This window comes from Dendrobates tinctorius, unplaced genomic scaffold (genome assembly GCF_039654945.1).
Source record: "Dendrobates tinctorius isolate UK_male_01 unplaced genomic scaffold, ASM3965494v1 ptg000143l, whole genome shotgun sequence".
NCBI lineage: Eukaryota > Metazoa > Chordata > Amphibia > Anura > Dendrobatidae > Dendrobates > Dendrobates tinctorius.
This window is the reverse complement of record NW_027361810.1, coordinates 14,088,735-14,108,973: the sequence shown is the minus strand read 5'-3', so window position 1 is coordinate 14,108,973 and position 20,239 is coordinate 14,088,735. Positions and strand designations below refer to the sequence as shown.

At 44.5% G+C, this 20,239-nt stretch overlaps 2 protein-coding genes across 5 annotated transcripts in view; one reads left to right on the top strand and one right to left on the bottom strand.

The window, feature by feature from the left end:
* The window catches only part of MAP3K19 (mitogen-activated protein kinase kinase kinase 19), a 42,902-nt gene extending 41,530 nt beyond the window's left edge, over window positions 1-1,372 (top strand). The window contains exon 14 of the mRNA XM_073545527.1: window positions 1,244-1,372. Within this exon, the coding sequence (XP_073401628.1) occupies window positions 1,244-1,310 (67 nt within the window). The 3' untranslated portion in view covers window positions 1,311-1,372. The remainder of the gene's footprint in view (window positions 1-1,243) is intronic.
* Window positions 1-20,239, bottom strand: part of CCNT2 (cyclin T2) — a 45,025-nt gene that overhangs the window by 11,099 nt on the left and 13,687 nt on the right. For 2 of the 4 annotated variants that reach the window (XM_073545528.1, XM_073545531.1), the window contains one exon: window positions 14,129-19,848. In XM_073545528.1, coding sequence (XP_073401629.1) covers window positions 18,451-19,848 — 1,398 coding nt within the window. In that variant the 3' untranslated portion in view covers window positions 14,129-18,450. Of the gene's footprint in view, window positions 1-14,128; window positions 19,849-20,239 lie in introns of those variants that run through there. The other 2 variants (XM_073545530.1, XM_073545529.1) reach the window with 2 other exon arrangements.

The window sequence follows — 20,239 nt, the reverse complement described above, 5'->3', positions numbered from 1 at the left end:
TATTCAATTAGAAAGCAAAATTAAAAAGTCAGTTTTGATTTTTTTCCTATTCCGTGGCCTGCACCCCATGTCAATCACTATTCATTTTAGTACCCAATATTGCCCACGTGAAATATTTGCTAGAGGCAAATTTTATTTGTGCCATTACTGAGCATGCTCTAAGTTAAGGAGCATGGTTAATCTACACTAATAGCCCCCCCTTGAGGAGACACCCCAAACTGTAGAGATCTAAGCAGTTGGTGCATCATTATCACTAAGATTTATCATAACATAGATGGGGGTCCGCCCTCAAGGCACGTTAGTGATCCTGAACATGTAGGGACCCCAATATGGGCTTAGATTAGATACCCTCTAGCGAGGTGGCTAGGAGCGCTGCTCTGGAGGTTAAAAAAAAATCACTGTTATAATCTACATATTGGCAGAGCTCCTGGCATTAGGACTACCCCCAAAGTTACGGCATACTCAAACAATAAGAATATTACAGACTGATATGAACATTAAAAAAGGACATTATATTGATGGCCTACTCTTAAGATATGTCATCAATATCACATCGGTGGGGCACAGTTCCTGGCACCCCAACGGTTAACTATTCTTATTTCATCCCGAATTAATAGGTTGCCGAGTGGAACTGCAAAGCTCAATCAACTGGGGTACTGCACATCTGGCTCTATTCGAATGACTATGGGTTGGTCTGCAGTACCCCGCCATACAGTTGACGGAGTTTTGCAGTTCCACTCCACAACCCATCACTTCCGGAAGGGATCAGAACATCTGACCCACGGGGGTACCGGGTGTTGCACCGCTACCGATCTGATATTAAGATACTAAAAGATAGGCCATTAATATAAACATCCTGGACATGCCCTGAAAAACACAAAAACCTGTGCATGAATACAGGAGCCTTCAGAATAAATACGCTGTCCGTGGTACTGGTTGGTAGAAGCTACTTACCTGGCCATCTCGGCTACGTAGGGAAAAATGCATTCAGCCTCCCCGATCACTACCAGTGATGACGTGGTACAAGAGCAGTATATAGTACAGTGAGGCTACACTGTATAGGAGCTAAAAAAAAAAAAAATCTCCCAATACTTCAAAAACAAAAAAAAGTGTCAATGGGGGAAGTGCAGCAATGCAACCACGTTCATCGCAGTCATCCTGGGAAATCACCTTTTAGGCTGGAATTATACTTTACTCTGAGACCAAAGCTAAAACTATGCATTTGTATTTTTTTTTTTGGCAGGGATCAGGAGAAGCGGCCATCAGCGGAGCAGCTCCGTCGGCACTCTTTTGTTAGCTGGACATCATAATTTTTGTGCCATGTGAATCAACAAGACCAAAATAAAATAAAGTTATTAATGACATTGACAAATGCGTTTACTGCTTGTACTTTGTCCCAATACACCTGAATCACAGACTAATAACCACTATCACCAGTGTTACTAGGACGCTGCAACAAGATGGAAATGACGACCACAAGTCGTTCATTAGCATCGGCTAATCACCACAACGGACCATCAGATATTGGATTAACAGATTATTCCACATATTGTGGGTCTGAGATACCCCACACTAGCACGGAGGTTGGAAGTGGACATTTTGTTCTAAGCTATTGATGGAGGGAGGGAGATGGGGGTATGAAGCTGCAGGGAAGAGTTCTACTCATGGTACCGCTCATCATCCTGGTCATACGTGAGATTGTAGTCAGCCAAAAGTTTGTTCGGCAGACAGCCATCTATCCCGACCCTGCCATACACATTAGCACTCATGGAGAGAGCAGGAAGCCGCTGATGCCTGAGCGGGACATGAATGTAACAAGGAACATTTAAAAACAAAATAAAGAAATAAATTATTTTCTACCAGATAATGCAGGTTCAGCAAAGTACTTTCCTTAATGTAAAAAAAAAAAAAAAGGCATAGAACATTATGACTTATGTAGCAAAGCACCTGAAAGAAATCATCTATAACGAACAACTTGATACAACTTGTAAAGCATAAAAGTCATAAAGAAAAAAAAAAAAAAAAGCATTGATGTTCTTCTTTAACAGTGAAGTATCCCACAACAATGGGATAAAATAGGGGCACAACTCAATATGCAAAAGTTATACACAACCCCTATCAGCCAATTATAGCAAAAGGGAGAGAAAAGAGTATCTTATAAATCACAACCAGTACGAGAATAATTATAATATTAAGAGCCAATTCTGTATATGCAACAAGAAAGAATTATCATTGACAAAATCCATAGTTCGAGTGTAACCAATCACTCAGGTTGAGGTATGAATTTTGCACTATTTTAGCACTTTACTATGGTATACCGGGTTAGCGATACACATTCTTATGTAGCTACCCGGTCCTCAGTTTGAGCATTGATACTCCGTATAGGCTATACAGCCAACTACCAGCACTATTCATACCTCAACCTGAGTGATTGGTTACACTCGAACTATGGATTTTGTCAATGATAATTCTTTCTTGTTGCATATACAGAATTGGCTCTTAATATTATAATTATTCTTGTACTAATAAATCTTGTGATTTATATATAATGTGTTGCAATTCCCCTACAGTCCTGCTTCACCAGATTAAATTTAATTGTTCCATTCTACTTTAATAAAGTTTATATTTGGTACAAGATACTCTTTTCTCTCCCCTTTGCTATTAGTCGATAGGGGTTGTGTATAACTATTGATGTTCTTTAAGCTCAAGTTGTTCAATTGGAAAATTTGACAAATGCTTGTAAAAAAAAAAAAAAAAAAAAAAAAAAAGCAACTTTGCAAGTAATTAAAATTCTCTTTGGACTCCCGAATGGAGGAATCTTGTATTTTAGTTTCCTGCTCATTGCTTAGGTTTTCCAGCCACTGATGCGTCTGTCAGCGGTAGCCAGTCTCCTAGGCAAGGAGCGTAGTAGATCTGGCCCCGGCGCTCCAATATTGCTGCAGAGACCAAGCCGCCTCTGCTTGTAGCGCTGGAGAGTGCACAGATCGCGTCATCGTGAGCCAGTGCTGCTGGTCTGAACTGTCAATCATTCCTAATCACACCAGCTGAATGCAGGCAAGAATCAAAGACATCGTCTTCAGGCAAAGCTGCAGCACCCTGCATGAGCTTCACCATCACATATTAGCCTGGAGGGGACATTAAATTAATTTAAAAAAATCCCAAAGGAACAGGTGTATCACCACGAGTATTGTCTGAGCAACTTAAAAAAAATAAATAAAAAATAGCTGAAAGCGTTACACGCTGCCAACTTTATCCTAGACAAATTTATTTTGCACTCACCTCAACATATATAAGCAATTAAAACAGCAATGCTTCAACCAACTTCATCAATCAGTAGTACAAGCAACTAGAGAAATTTGCATCTTTCTCCACTTAGGAGTCACTTCTCTCTGAAATAATCATTCACTGCGAAATACAGCTAAAATATTAGACTACAGCTGCCTATTAAAATCTATAAAATCTACACAGAGGAGTGATAGAGGCAAAACTGCAGCTTTATAGTTTACATTACCCCTGAGCTGGACTCACAGCTACAGCGCTGCTGTATAATGTCCATCATGCTGCTGCTTTCTAGTCTGTTTTTAAGGCTATGTTCAAAAGTTGATTTGCTGCTTTTTTTTTTAATGTAAATTAAAAGCTGCTTTCTACAGCACGAGCAAAAGCTAGATTTCAGAAATCTCATGCACAAAGTTGCTTTTCTTTTTCTTGACCGAATTGGAAAACTGCAGTTTTAAAAAAATTTTTTTTTACCATAGAAATCAACGAGACAGCGCAAAAACGTTGGAAAAATTGCAACTGTGTTTTTGGTGGATAGAACTAAACTTTATTAAACATATACTGTACACAAATGACAAGTAATCTGCACCAAAAACCTTTGTTAGCAGCTTCTATACTGCCAAGGGAGCAGGTTTTGCCTGCACCAAAAATGAAACGTGTGAACACAGCCTTAACTCACTTCGGACCTGGATTCACAGCTACACTGCTCTGTGCTGCTTCTGAACATGTTCTACATAGAGACAAGAGTGCAGGAATCCATCATGTGTGTGTGTGCTGTGTATGGGAGACATCATAGCAGCTGGTATATACAATCTAGCTCACGGGTATATATACAAACTAGCTCAGAGACAACTGAAAAGTAGAGTGTCTGCAGAGGGGAAAACTGGTGAAATCGGAGGTTACAAGTCATATAATGGCCAGAAGTAGCGGCATTTCGTGACATCACATCAGTGTTGTGTGAAGAGGGCTGACTGTAGCACTGAATCCCGCAGTAAGCTAGACCCCTTAGCAAATGGCATTGATGACATCCCGACATACAAGCAGAATGTGGATCTTTCATGGCCAGTGCAGAGATCTGGTAAAACGTGAATGCAGCATATTGCTACATTATGTTTCCAATACACAAAAAGGAGATTTTTGTGTACTCACCGTAAAATCTCTTTCTCTTAGCCTTTAATTGGGGGACACAGAACCATGGGTGTTATGCTGCTGTCCACTAGGAGGCGACACTATGCATAATCTGAAAAAGATTAACTTTGGCTCCTCCTCTGCAGTATACACCCCTGGACGGCGTCAGCCTTCTCCAGTTTTGTGCAAAAGCATTAGGAGGAATATACCAGAAACATAACAATGCCTGTAAGAAGGCTACTATAAACGAGCTCAAACAATATGAGAACCCAACCGTAACAATGGCCCGCAAGGGCAACAGGGTGGGAGCTGTGTCCCCCAATTAAAGGCTAAGAGAAAGAGATTTTATGGTGAGTACACAAAAATCTCCTTTACTCTGTCGCCTAATTGGGGGACACAGAACCGTGGGACGTCCCAAAGCAGTCCCTGGGTGGAAGCAGTGGACGAATATTGTGCTGACAGTCCACTAGATTTGGGGTACTGCTGCCTGCAGGACCCGTCTACCCAGGCTCGCATCCGCTGAGGACTGGGTATGCACTCTGTAGTGTTTTGTAAATGTGTGCAGGCTAGTCCAAGTGGCTGCCTTACACACTTGATGTGCTGAGGCTTGATGCCGAATGGCCCAAGAGGCCCCTACCGCCCGCGTAGAGTGTGCCGTGATACCGGCCGGAAGGGGAGAATTGTTGAGGCGGTAAGCCTCTTGAATGGTGGACTTGATCCACCTAGCAAGGGTGGCTTTGGAAGCCGGTAGGCCCTTGCGAACGCCTTCTGGAAGAAGGAAAAGTGAATCAGACTTCCGAAAGGGAGCGGTCCTAGACACGTAAATACGCAATGCCCTGACAAGGTCAAGCGTATGCAGAGCCTTCTCCACTCTATGAACAGGAACCGGGCAAAGAGATGGTAGTGAGATTTCCTCATTGAGGTGGAAGCTGGACACAACCATCGGAAGGAAGGATGGGACTGTACGGAGAACCCCCTTGTCCTGATGGAAAACCAGAAAGGGTTGACTGCAGGAAAGTGCTGAAAGTTCGGACATGCTGCGTAGCGAGGCGATTGCCACCAGAAAAACGACCTTCTGTGACAGAAGGCGGAGTGAGACCTCCTTAAGGGGTTCGAAAGGAGGTGTCTGCAATGCTGTCAAGACCAGGTTGAGGTCCCACGTCTCCAATGGATGTTTGTAGGGGGGAACCAATCGGGAAACCCCTTGGAGAAAAGTCCTCACTTGCGGCTTGTTAGCAATACGCCTCTGAAAGAGCACTGAAAGCGCTGACACCTGGCTCTTAAGCGAGCCCAGGGATAGGCTGGTGTCCAGGCCAGACTGAAGGAAACCGAGGACCTTTGGAAGAGAGTAGGGAAGTGGGACCTGTCCGCGAGATTCGCACCATGTGAAGAAAGCCTTCCAGGTACGATAGTAAATCCTGGCTGAAGCTGGCTTTCGAGCCCTGATCAAGGTTTTAACGACGTCCGGTGAAAAACCTGCTTGGGTCAAAACCCGGGTCTCAATGGCCACGCCGTCAAATTGAGAGCCCCTGAGTTCTGGTGGAAGAACGGGCCTTGTGACAGGAGGTCGGGACGTGTGGGGAGACGCCAGGGAGCGTCTGCTGTGAGTTGCACGACGTCGGCGTACCATGTACGCCTGGGCCAGTCTGGAGCGATCAGGATGGTGGGAACTCCCTCTTGCTTGATCTTCCTCAGGACTCTGGAGATCAGGGGGAGGGGTGGAAAAATGTACAGAAGCTGGAATTGGGTCCAGTCCTGAACCAGGGCATCTGCTCCGAGCGACCGCGGATCGCGCGTCCTGGCCATGAAATTGGGAACCTTGGCATTGAGATGGGATGCCATAAGATCCATGTCCGGGGTCCCCCAGCGATGGCAGATCTGAAGAAAAACTTCGGGATGGAGAGACCACTCCCCCGAGTCCATTCCTTGTCGGCTGAGATAGTCGGCTTCCCAGTTGTCCACACCCGGAATGTGGACCGCAGAGAGTACCGACCTCACATCCTCCGCCCAGTGTAGGATACGTGTTACTTCATTCATCGCCTGGATGCTGCGGGTCCCTCCTTGATGGTTCACGTATGCCACCATTGTCCGACTGTACTCTGATATGAGAGTCTGCTAGCAAGCGATGAAAGACTTTCAATGCCAGGAAGATGGCCCGAATTTCCAGGATGTTGATGGGCATGTTCGCTTCCATTGGTGACCACTTGCCTTGCGCTCTGTGATGTAGGTGCACCGCGCCCCAACCCGTAAGGCTTGCGTCGGTGGTCAAAACCTTCCATTGACCGGAGAGAAAGGATTTTCCCCTTGCAAGCGAGGTTGGCTTGAGCCACCAGTGCAGGGACCTCCTGGTTTTCAATGATAACCGGAACTCCCTGTCGAGGGAGAACGGATTCCTGTCCCAGGACTTGAGGATGGCCAGTTGAAGGGGTCTGAGGTGAAACTGGGCAAATGGTACCACCTCCATTGCTGCTGCCATCCTGCCAAGTACTCTCATGGCATACCGGAGAGATCGGGGGGACTTGCGGAGGAGAGTGCAAACTCCCAAACGGAGGGCCAGTGCCTTGTCCCTGGGGAGGATCACCAGACCCCTGGAGGTGTCGAATAGCATCCCCAGGAAGGCCAGAGACTGACTCGGGGTAGACGAGGACTTCTGTAAATTGACTAACCATCCCAGGCGACTCAGAGTGTCGATTGTGATTGAGACGTTGACCTCGCAGTCCTTGAAGGTGGGGGCCTTGACGAGGTCGTCCAGGTACGGAACGACTACTATGCCTCTGGAGTGTAGAACATCCATGGTGGCTGCCATGACCTTTGTAAATGTTCTGGGAGCCGTGGTGAGACCGAACGGGAGGGCCACAAACTGGTAATGGTCTTGGTTGATTGCGAATCTGAGAAATCTCTGATGGGCGGGAGCAAATCGGTATATGCAGGTATGCGTCCTGTATGTCTATGGAGGCGAGATATTCTTTTTCCATGGACGCAACGATTGACCGGAGGGATTCCATGCGAAAGTGACGAACTCGAACATACTTGTTGAGTTGCTTGAGGTCTATTATGGGTCGGACGCTGCCTCCCTTCTTGGGCACCACGAACAGATTGGAGTAGAACCCACGGAAGAGCTCATCTGCTGGAACCGGTACTATGACTCCTGCTTGCTGGAGGGAAGAAACCGCTTGATGGAAGGCTCGAGCTTTGAGTGGAGGCTTTGGAGGAACGGAGAGAACTATTTTTCTTGACCCACTTGTCTTCTGTAATAGGAAAGAGTAGCAGTCGTCCTCCCACAAGTGGGGCGTCTTCCGGAGGGCATGAGTCACGATGAGGGGAAAGTCTGAGCTTTTCCTCCTTTGTATTTTGCCTGGCTTGCTTTTGACTGCCAGTTCCTGTCCGGCCTCTGTGCCGCCCGTGTGTTGTCTCTGCGGGGGGAGCGGTTACGATTTTGTGCTGGGTGCGAGACGGACCAGCCTGAATTCTGAAAAGATCGGAAACGAGATTGATTACGTCTTTTAAACGTGCGTTTTGGTTTTAGTTGAGGGGGAGAAGTACTTTTACCCCCAGTAGCATTGGATATCATTGTATCCAGCTTTTCACCGAAAAGACGTCCACTGAAGTACGGGAGATTTGTTAGGGACTTTTTTGAGGCCACATCCGCCTTCCATTCTCTCAGCCAGAGAATACGCCAGATTGTGATGGCGTTTGATGCTATTCCCGCTACCCCTCTTGCAGAATCCAACGCTGCATGGACCATGTAATCTGCCACTACTGCAATTTGCACCGCCTGGTCCGCCAGCTGAGTATTTGAAGCTTGGAGGCCCTGTTGCAATACATTAGCCCAGGCCATAATGGCCTTGGCTGCCAAAACTGAGCAAATGCGGGAGCCAGAGAGGCACCTGCCGCTTCGAAGATTGAACGAGCCATGCGTTCTACCTGTCTGTCTGCTGCGTCCTTGAGGGTTGAGCTGTCCGGCAGTGAGAGAAGTGTTTGTGCTGCCAGCCTAGAGACTGGGGGGTCCACTTCAGGCGGATCTGTCCAATCCTTAGTGTTCTTCTGTGGGAAGGGGTACTTTGCTTCCAAGTATTTGCGATTGGCGAATTTTTTCTCAGGCTGCGAAAAATGCTTAGAAAGTATTTTTTGAAATTCCAGGTGATTAGGGAAGACCTTAGATGGTTTCTGAACACTCTCGAAGGAAATCTTGTGTTCTGGTGCTTCCGGGGTTGGATCAGAAATGTCCAGCACCCGAAGGATAGAAGAGATTATATCCTCAACTAGCGCCGTATTGCTAGGGGGACAAGGGACCAGAGTATTCTCTGTTTCATTATCTGAGTTAGAGTCACATATGCCCTCTGAGTCTTGCGCATCGCTAAGGAGCTCCCTAGCGGGCGAACTAGGGCGGAGGTGTTCTGTGGTCTGGGATCGTTGTGGAGATCTGCATTGTCTTTCTCTATCAGGGGACGGTCTCGGTGACCTGGAGCCACTGTGTCCCTCCCTGGAGGGGGACAACCTAGTGCTATGTGAGGACGCAGATGAACGCGACCTGTGGGTCCGCTTACGTCTCAAACTGTCGGAAGCGGTCTGTCCCTGAGACCGGATGTCCCTTTGCTGGGTAACGTTCATAGCCGAGACATGACCCTGCAGAGCCTGCAGTAGTGTGGAGGTCAGGTTATCTATAGACTGTGACATCCGAGTCGCCCATTCCGGCGCGGTAGCGGTCGCAGAAGCGTTGGTACGGACTTCTTGGGGTTCTGATCCTGTTTTGGGTACAGTCCCGGCAGTGCGGGTACGTGCTGCTGCTGGGGAGAGTGGCCTTGCAGGCTGTGCAGACTGCATAAAAGCAGTCTTGTCTGATCCTTTTCCTTGAGCCCGACATAGTGCCTAGAGGCTGATTAGCAGAGGCCTTACAGGGGTATCTACGCAGAGGAAAAGGAATAGGGGAGCGTTATAGGTTATATGAACTCACAGCTGAGTACAGAGAACCCAGCTGTGATCTTACCCCACCGATGCGCCCCCTAGGTCCAGCGCAGATAAATCCCAGTCCTGTGCCCCCCAGAGACCGCTGTGCTGCCTTCAGCTTCAGGTGCAGCAAGATGGCCACCGGAATTCTGAGGTGGAGGGGGTGGAGAGCTGAAAAGGGTGCGCGGAGCTATGTAAAAGCGCGCCCTTCCTGACTCGATCCGCCCCCTCTATGACACTGCAGAGTATCATTTTCGTCATCCGGGGGGAGGGAATAAGGCGGCGACTTTGGCTAGGCTGAAGCCGCGGACTAAATTTGATACCTCATGCCCAGAAGGGCTCCAGGACGGCGCGGCTGTCTGGGGGGGGGGGGGGTGTCGGAATCAAACCAGACCCCCCGGATTGAATGGTTGGCTAGCGGTGGGGTCATGAGCGCAACCTGGGCCCTGTGGGGGGGTCCCTTTGAGGCGCTATGCAGCTGGGAGCCCTGTCTCTGACATGTGCCATGCCTGCCTTCACCTCCCCCAGTCCCAACAGGAGCCTGCAGCTGGGCTGGGGGTCCCTGGACTTGTAAGTGGCCGAATGGTGCCTGGTACAGGCCCTACCTGCGGTGTCTCAACCTAATGCCCCCAGAGGGGGATTAGGGAGGGTGCTGCTGTCACCGTCCGGGGGCTTCATCCTATCCTCGACCTCAACCCAGAGCCCAAGGGAACTGGGGAAGGAGGGGGGGTTCTCGACTTCGAACCAGTACCCGAGGGACTGGGGAAGGAGCGACATGGGGAAGAGCCATCTCGACCTCAACCGGGTACCCCTTAATAGGGGACCGAGGAGGGAGCCATGCCGGGAGTCTCGCTGGAGACCCGCTTTTCAGCATCTGTAATCCGTTGAAAAAAAAATCAAGGAAAAAACGGAGTAAAAAAAAAAAAAAAAAATCTTAGGTGTGCCTCCTTGCGACACTAAGCAAAAACTGGAGAAGGCTGACGTCGTCCAGGGGTGTATACTGCAGAGGAGGAGCCAAAGTTAATCTTTTTCAGACTATGCATAGAGTCACCTTCTAGTGGACAGCAGCATAACACCCACGGTTCTGTGTCCCCCAATTAGGCGACAGAGTAAATATTTATTAGGATGTTGCAAACCCCTCTAACTACCGAGCACAATGTACAAGTAGCAATGTGTAAGTGCCCCCCCCCAGTGGTTGCATGCTGGCAATTAGAACTTCATCTCTATTTAGGGATTTTTTTTTTTTAATTAAAATAACCATAGAAGCATCAATTACTATAATTCTGTATTCCCAAGATAAGAACAAAAAATTAGATTTATTTAGATAAAACATGTTTAAAAGTGGACATTCACTTAAAATATTTATAAGGGCGTGTTGTCCCCGTCATGTATTTGGGAATTTGGTTTCTCAGAACTGTGAAAGACAAGGAACCACTATAGAAATGAGTAAAACAAAAGAAATGTAATTTCACAAGCAAACTTTTAAAAATATAACTTTTTATTGCAAATAAAAAAAAATAATAAAAAAACAAACAAAAAAAACACACAACAAAAATCCTAAAGACAGAAGACGGCGTGGTTTTAGACAAAAACGATCTCCCAAATACCAGACACGTGGCAGGTAAGAAGGTCCCTCACTTCATCCACCCCCATTTGTAATGACACTGTAAGGCTCAGAGCAGACTTTTTTCTTTCGAGTTGTTGAACCGCTATAGGAAAACTATTTCTTTGTGGGATTTTGTTTTCTTGAAGCAGTTTAAGATTTTTACAAGATTTTTTTTTTTATACTTGTTCTTCAGAGAGATTGGCTTTACAAAATTATATTTACATTCCCACCCCCACCAGGCATTTTTCAAAACTGAAATAAAAAAAAAAAAAGGGCAAATCTATGATAATTTTCAACAATTATATGGAGGCAACTTTTCCCTAAAAGCGATATTCCAGGACTTTAAAACAAAAACATAAAATAGGTAATCAATCACATCGGTGGGGATCCAACGCCCATCACATCTACCGATTAGCAGATCGTATGAGCATGGGGTAATGGCACAGCGCCATACAATGTATGGTGACACTGCATCTTTCGCTGCCATTTAGTGTGACGCCCCCAATGTAAGGATATTTAAAAAACAAAACAAAAGAAACTCCTTTAAATGGGTTGTAAATTATTAAACTAATACTCTAGGAGTGTAGCAAAAATTAAAACAAAACAAAAAAAACAGTAGCTATACACTTAAACAATCTTAAGAAGGGCTCATGTGCCTCTTTTTTTTTTTTTATTAAAGTGCTGCAACAGGGGGTGGAGAATATATTAATGTGCTTCAAGAAAACAAGCAAAAATGCAAAAAAAAAAAAAAGAAAAAAAAAAAAGAAAAGAAAAATACCCAACCCTTTACATGCTCCTTCACATGCCGTAGCGTCAGTCATTCTGGTGCCAAAGTTTGAGACTATATTCTCCATTTTTCTTAAAAAAAAAAAAAAAAAAAAGGTAAAATAAATGAACAGATTTATAATACATTTTTATTTGATTTTTCTTTTACAGTCTATAAGGTAATTTCATATAGGGTTTTCAATAAATATATATTATATATTTTATTAAAAATCCAACATGAAATCACCTTATAGACCGCAAAAGAAAAATGTATCATAAATCTGTTCATTTTTCTACTTCGAAGAGAAATCAAAATCATAATCAGAGATATAAATTAAGGTATAATATACTCTAAAGACACAATGGCGCCATCAATATCCCAATTGCATCTTAAAAAAACGATAAATTCCATGAGGTCGACATCTTGTGCTCACAACCCATTCCCATCACTGTAGGAACCTAGTCTCAAACTTTGGCACCAGAATGGCCGAGGTTATGGCACGTAGAGGGACGTGTAAGGCTATGTGCCCACGTTGCAGAAATGCTGCGGAATTGTCCGCATTTCTGCAACTTCCTGCCATGGGTAAAATGCATGCGGAATTCGCATACGTTTTCACGCAAAACAAGTGTTTTTAGCTTGCAGAGTGCTAGCTCTTTTCCAAGTGATTTGAAGCATTGTTTGGAAAAGTGATTGACAGGTTGGTCACAGTGCTTGACAAGTGTGACCAACTTTTTACTACTGATGCTGCCTATGCAGCATCAATAGTAAAAGATACAATGTTTAAAATAATAAAATAAAAAATAGAGATACTCACACTCTGTGCCCCCCCCCCCCCCCCCCCCCCCCAAGAGTCGTCCCGGTCCTCATTGGCGCTGGCGGCAACTTCCGTTCCCAGGGATGCATTGTGCAAATGACCTCTGTGGTCTCGCGAGACCGCTACATCAGAGGTAATTTGCGCAGTGCATCCCTGGGGACGGAAGTTGCCCTCAGCGCCAATGAGGACCGAGACGACTCTTGGGGGGGGGGGGGGGGAGACAGAGTGTGAGTATATCCCTATTTTTTATTTTCATCTATTTTTTTACAGAAATATGGTCCTCCAGACCCTGGGTACCATCCGCACATGAAGCGCTCACTTTACGCATGGTGAGCATAGCCACATGCGTAAAATGAGCGTTTCAATGCAATCCTATGGCAGCGGAATCGCTGCGATTCCGCTGAAATAATTGACATGCTGCGGATTTTACCGCTATGCGATTCCGCAGCGGGAAAATCCGCAGCATGGGCACAGCAACTGAGGAATCCCATAGGATTGCATGGGGGATGTGTTTTTTAAACGTTTCCGCAGCGGCAAAAACGCAACGTGGGCACACAGCCTAAAGGGTAGGGGTTTTTTTTTTTTTTTTTAGTTTTATTCCATTTTTCCTAAAGCACATTATTTGTCGTTTCATATAAACACATACAACCAGCACTTTCTATATAGACTACATAAGGACAAAAAGCACATGCACAAAAAACTTACACAAAGCAAATAATTACACGGTATTTCAAACAAATAATACCGCCATTCAGTATCCATCATGATCTGGTTAACTAAGCCAAAACTAAAAAGTGCAAAGCAGGAAGTAAATACAAAGAATTTGAAAGTTTTTTTTTTTTTTTTAAATTCCGGGACTTGAATGGTTTTACCGCTTTACAGATTCAGACCCGATTCACACTGTACACGCTCAGAGTGCCGCCATATGGTGGCTCTATAAGGCCATGTATAGAATTATTCTCAAGGCGGCAGCTAACAAGAGACAAGGCACTTTTCTTTTTCTCAGATTCATACAGAATCTAACAGGAAAGGCGGCCATGAGTCACAAAGTCCTTTGGAATTCTATGGGAACCGTATTACAGGTGTTTTGGGGTGGCAAGTTACTTTTGGATCACAAAAATGCAGCCAAAATGAGAGTTTGGGGCATAATTTAATCACAGGTGCGGTATCCTAAATATGGCGACTCTTGGGAAAGGTATTCATTATTAGAATAAGGAAATGAAGTCTCAAAATCAGACACTTGCCTGTTACAACCAATTTTTGTTTCTCCAATGAATCCAAAAAAAATAAATAAATACAAAATTGTCTCTAGAGCTTCTATGCATCTTGAAGTTAACAGACTACAAATAAGCCCGATGTAGTCAGATCCTCCTTTTCCTTTCCATCTGCACCCCTTTTCTTTCTAAACTATTCAATGCAAAGTTCTGTCGAGGAGATGCAAATGGTAGATTTTTGTAAATAATTTGCAAAGTTGCTCTATTTTTGGATTTAGATGCATTGGAGATATATATTTCACAAACAAAACCCAGAAAATTAAAAATATACAGTCAGTGATTGTGCAGAAATAATGCATCAACATACACAACGCAGGTCCGTGGTTATCGCGCAATGTTGCATTTATTTGTCAATGTGGCTTACAATAGGAATAATCTATGTATACAACACTGTAAGGCGAGAGTAGTCATTGGTTCATAGCTACAATGCCAAAAAGAGGGAAATGATGAGGGTAATTGTACATTGGCTAAAACCCGTCAGGAATTAAATAGAAAAACAAATTGCAGTAAAATCTGTGTATAGATATACTTTTCCATCTGTCACAAATAATAAAAATTAATATCCAGGAACACAGCATTAAAGTGGAGCACGAATAGGTCAGGAGTACAATTTTTTTTTTTTTTTTTACAGTCCAGGAACTTTGAAAACTTTAAACCTGTTATAAAATATATACGGTATATATTCTGACGTGAAAGATGCAGCTTTTTCAGGAGAGTTATATGGAGGCTGCTGTGCCTAGTTTCCAGAGCAGACAGTGAAAAGGGACACGGCCTGGTACATCCTCACAGGAAAAAAAGCTCTCGAGAACTGGCATAAAGTGGCATTCCCAATCTTGGGCAGTTAGGCAGTGTATCGTACTGCACCCTATTATCAGTACAGGTCACCTCGAGTCTGGGTCGCAGTATTACCCCCATAAGCACAAGGATTCGGTCGCAGCTAAAGTTCTAGAGATCGGGGAGAGTCTCCGGCTAATGACAAAGAAACATAGGGCGAGGTAAAACCGCCAATCACATGGTCCACGGACGCCACAGTATAAAACCAAGCAAGCTCTGATCACGTCACATATGGTACAAATCCCTGATGGAAGAAGGCTCCATGAGGACTGGGCTCCGGCATCAATGAGAAAGTGTAAAATGTACAATAAAAACATGGTGAGAAAAAGCAAAAAAAAAAAAAAACCGTTTCAGGTTAGAAACACTTATTCAAAGATGTGAACCAAAAGGCGTGATCCTTATTTATTTTTGAAACATTCTCATTAATACTGGATCCCACTCCTTATGGACCCTTCCTTCTTCCATTCCTGACCTGGAAACCAGCCTGGTGTGTTCCTAAGCTCCCAGCACCAAAACGTGATCGAACAAGGTCTACCGGGGTTCCTACGCGAGTACAGGCTGTTTCACACTGCATTGTCCTACCTGGAAGGCGAGCAGATTACCATTTTTTCCTTCTCTGCAAAGATCTTGATATATACACAGGTTGAATTAACCCGACGGAGGCCAAATAAAAAAAAGTTCTGTAGGCTGATTAATATATATATATATATATATATATATATATATATATATATATATATATATATATATATATATATATATATATTCGTCTAATTCTGTCACGGAAATCCTGCGTTGCTTATTTGTTGCGCCCGCCCGGCCGCGACCAATCAGCGGCAGGTGCAGTCCAGCGAGTTGGCGTGGAATCCGAACGACACACGCCACTACTACCGCCGGGAGATCTGCGGCGCTAGCCGCTGATCTCCCGATGGTTGCCGCGGGTCATCTCCTGCTGCACGGAGGTCAGCGGCGACGCATCCGGGAGATGACCGGCGCAGCGCTCAATGTGCGGATGGTACCCAGGATCCCGAGGAGAGGAGACTGTCCTCCAGCCCCTGGGTACCATAAAACTGTAAAAAATAGAATTAAAATAAAAAATAGTGATATACTCACCTTCCGACGGCCCCCGGACTCTTTCCCTCCTCTCACCACGTGCCTGGCATCTTCCGGTCCCAGTAATGCTTTGCACGAAAGACCACTGATGACGTTCCACTCTCGCGAGAGTGATGTCATCTCCGGTCCTTCGCGCCAAGCATTACTGGGACCGGAAGATGCCGGGAGCATGGACAGGAGATCGGGGGCCGTCGGAAGGTGAGAATAACCTTTTTTTTAATTTTTTAAATTATTTTTTACATTCTTTTACTATTGATGCTGCATAGGCTGCATCAATAGTAAAAAGTTGATCACAATTATCAAACATTATACTTGACAAGTGTGACCAACCTGTCAATCACATTCCAAGCGATGCTTCAAATCGCTTGGAATGCGCTTGAATTCCGCAAGCGAAAATCGAATTTGCATGCGTTTTTCCTGCAGCGAGAGTTGTGGAAAAGACGTAGAAATTACTGCAACGTGGGTACTTAGCCTCAGTGTGACACACAGCAGCGACCAGGCCCCCGCAGTGAGATCGCTGATCGTGGTGGATCGTCCTGAACCATCTTTTGAACGTCGGTCTCACCCTGGCCATATTCTAGAACACCCGATGCATTAGAATCGGGCCACCATCTAGTATATATTTTATGGGTCAATTCAGAACCGAACAATTTGCATACACCCATGGTCTCTGTGTCCCCCAATAAGGCGAACGAGAAAAGGGAAAGAACCATATCAGATAAGCGATTTTCCACCAAAATGCAGACAAAGGGGACACGCAGCCACAATTTGTAGACGTGACTGACCTGAGAATTATAGGACAGAACAGACTAGTAATATTGGGGGGGGCGGGTTTGATACAAGTCAGGAGATGCTCCGGGCTATAAATGTCATCTGAACAGAACTTTACTTGGGCAATATAATGGCAAAAATTTGATATTGCGCAACTCTAAATGGGAGGCCAGGTTCATACCCAGGGCATAAATATGAGCCCAATTATTCCAGTTTCTCCCCCGCTCCGTAAAAAGAGACTTACAATAGTGCATACAGTCATGATTAAAAAATAAACCCTTTATTTTCTGCTAGCTCACCCCGAGTACAGGTACAGGACTGGTTACCGCAAATATGAGAACGCTCAGGATGCAATAGGATTTTCATAGAAAAAAAAAGATAAAAATGCTACAGTTGTGTCAGTTGACAGGAAAGGCGGCACATACAACGTACAGGCAACATCGTGAGAGGAGCGGAGGGCGCTTTCTCCATTTAGTAAATATCAACATTTTAATTTTTCCCAGTTGGAATAAAGAGGGGGTCCATTTCGTTCTCTTCGTGTGAAGACTGCATTTATTTGAAAAAGGGAAAAATAAAGTTGGCATATAGACATGTACATTCTGACACTAATAGAAACAGTGATCCCCGTCAGATAGCAAAATAACTTCTGGTGTTCTCAAACAAAAATAAAAAAAATACAAATTAGAGACTAACTTAAAAGTTCACTACTAAAAACTTTTTTTTCATGGTTTTTCATACTTTTCTTTACCTTTTACAAATCTGAATGTTTTTTTTTTAAATTACATGAATCTACAATTACCATTATTAAGTAGCAACTTTCTGTCTATTACTGCATCAAGCCAATGAACACTTAAATGCACTTCACAGCAAAAAGATTATGTAAACTTTGTATTTTTTTGTATTTTTTCTATAACATTTTTTTCTACTACTTTTCGCATTTCCTTTCGCAACCCTGAGGACCAAAACTTGCGAGGGCAGGTGGTCGCCAAATTAAAACTCGGAGGCACAGACTCCCCTCTATTGCCATTCAGGACGACCAGTACGGGAATTTTCCTGCCTCGCTGTCAGCAATAAAACGTCCTCTTTGCAATTTTTTTTTTAGTGGTTTTTCAGCTGATCCCCCACATTAAGGCCTACAGTTTCACCTTTCTAGTGTGACATAAGCCCAGCAAACGACATGCAGACCGTTGCAGCACAGAAAGGAGATGTGGACAAAGCTATCCTTGATTTCGCTTAGTACATCGATGGGCTTTGCCGAAGATAAAATAAAGTTAATCTGTATATTGTTATTCTTACAAGCAGCTCCAAACCTGAGTATTGTATGGTTATATCTAAACATACAAAAATGTATGTACATTTTCTTCTCCACCGTTATGTAAACAGTTGTCTGTAGAATCCGTTTTCATCCCTTTACCTATGAGACATGCATATCATACATACAGCTTAAATATACAAAAAAAAAAAAAAAAATTTAGAAATAAAAATTTACACTCGTCAGGAAACCTAATTGTCAAACAACCTCTCTTTCGGAGGCTAGAAGCAAATCTAGAAGTTTCAAAGCAAAACATCTGTTCTTTATGTTCATAGATTGGTTGAAATACTGGGATTTTGCACCTTCCATGCAATTGACAGTATTTTTTTTTCTCTTTTTTTCGTAACACTATCATTATGTGGAGAGAGACATTTCACGAAAACCTCTTCTTTTTCAGAGCGAGGGATAAAAGCAGCACTTATAAATGTATTGAAACCGGCAACGGGCGTTACCATGGTTAGATAAGGAAGGTTCTTTGTCTTTTTTTCCCCATACTAACTTTTTTCTCTGGTTTTAAATTAAAAAATATATATAATATATACAAGTTAAAAGGGTGGAGATGAGGGGAAAGGTGTAAGGGTGTGGGGGGCATAAAATTAAGAGCGCTAATCACATGTTCATTCCTTGGGCACTTAACAGCGAATCGAGCATGTCAAAAGTATCTTTGTAGTCCATATGCTGGCTGTTTGCACCGTACTCGTGACTGGCATCAGGGCCGTTGCTCTCCACTGGCTTCTTGTCCAGTTTCACGAGGGTGCTGAGATGCCCGTAGCCCACCTGGTATGTGACAGGGGGAGGAGGGAGTAAGGGATGGTTAAGAACAGCGTTGTGAGAGGATATATACTGCTTAACAGAGGAAGAACTAGTACCTGAACTTTTGGAACTTTTGCTCATTTTGGAGTTGTGGTTGTAAGAGGCGTCATTGGAATGCGGCCTCTTTCTTGAGGAGCTGGAGCTCGGGGCACCACCATCGTTGGGCACCCCAACAGGACTCCGTAAAACAGTTGTAGGCAGTCCATCCGTACAGAGCTTATTGCTGTTGTTGCTGCTCGCACTGCTGTAGTGTGAATGTGAATGCTTGTGGCTGCTACCGTGGTGTCGATTGGAAGAATTGTGCTTGTCCTTGTGTTCTTTGCTCACGTGCGGACTCGAATGCTTACTCTTTCCGCTGCCCTCGTCAGATGAGCTGTGTCTGTCCGCTGACGAAACCTTAATTTTCATTTTCAAGTCATCTTTGCTGGACGTTCTCTCCGTAGGAGGGATGGGTATCCGCAGCTTCAGGGAACCGCTCTTATCTTTTTTCTCGGAGTAAAGTTTTTCAGTCTTTTCGCCGCTGGAAAACGGAATTTTCATCTTGATAGGAGACGCAACGCTGCCGCCGCCAGATGCCTGGATATGCCTTTTATGCTGTTGCTGATGGTCTATGTGGACTGTTGAAATTGGATCTCGAACATCCACGTCGACAGATTCAAGTTTGCGTTTTTCCCGATATTTGTCCAAAGACATTTTATGAGACATGTTCATAGGAGGGGCATAGATCTGTCCATGATGTTTGCCGCTAGATGACTTATGAGCATGCTCTTGCTTAAGCGAATGCTCAGAACCCTTTTCGGGCCGATGTTGTAAGCCAGGGTGAAATTGGAGAGCAGTCATATTATACTGAGAAGATGGCAGGGAGCTCTCCTGTTTATGGCCATATACTTGGTCTGTCCTAGGCTGTTCCGGATGTTGAGGCCATTCATGTTGAGATGCGATTGTGTAGGATGTACCAGGCATTGCCAATATGGACAGCTCCTCTGCGTTGTGGGATGCCTGGATTGGCATGCTTCCTGAGTTCAGAGCTACTGGTGCAGGAAATGCAGAGGATGATGCCTTTGGAAAACTGGCACTTGCAGGGATACCAGCTACGGGGTCCACCAAAATCGAGTTGTTGCTGAGCGAAGAATTCAGTAGAGCGCCATCAAGCTGACCGTCAGACTTAGATTTCCTACTAGCCGCCTGAGAGGCCTAAATAAAAAAAAAAAAAATATATATATATATATCCCGGTTACTGGCAGTCACATGTCATTTCAGTATGCTCAAACACATGTACAACCCTCCCGACTCCCTTTAAAAGGGGTTGGTCCATACTTTTCTGCCCAATCTGGCACATTTCTGAGCCCTCATTCATAAGCGCATAGGATTTTAACTATCTGCCAAGGAATTCTTGTGTTTTATGGGATTTGCCTTGTTGATTTCTACTTCTATTTACAAGCTGCTATGAAGCATGTGCCCATGCATAAAGCCCACATGTGCCAAGTGAGCTGTGTTCCTGCCAATTAAGTGCTACAATCCAATGTAGTACTGAAAAACAGGGTGAAATCAGGCAGATCAGCGCGGTCAGCCATGGGCAACCAGG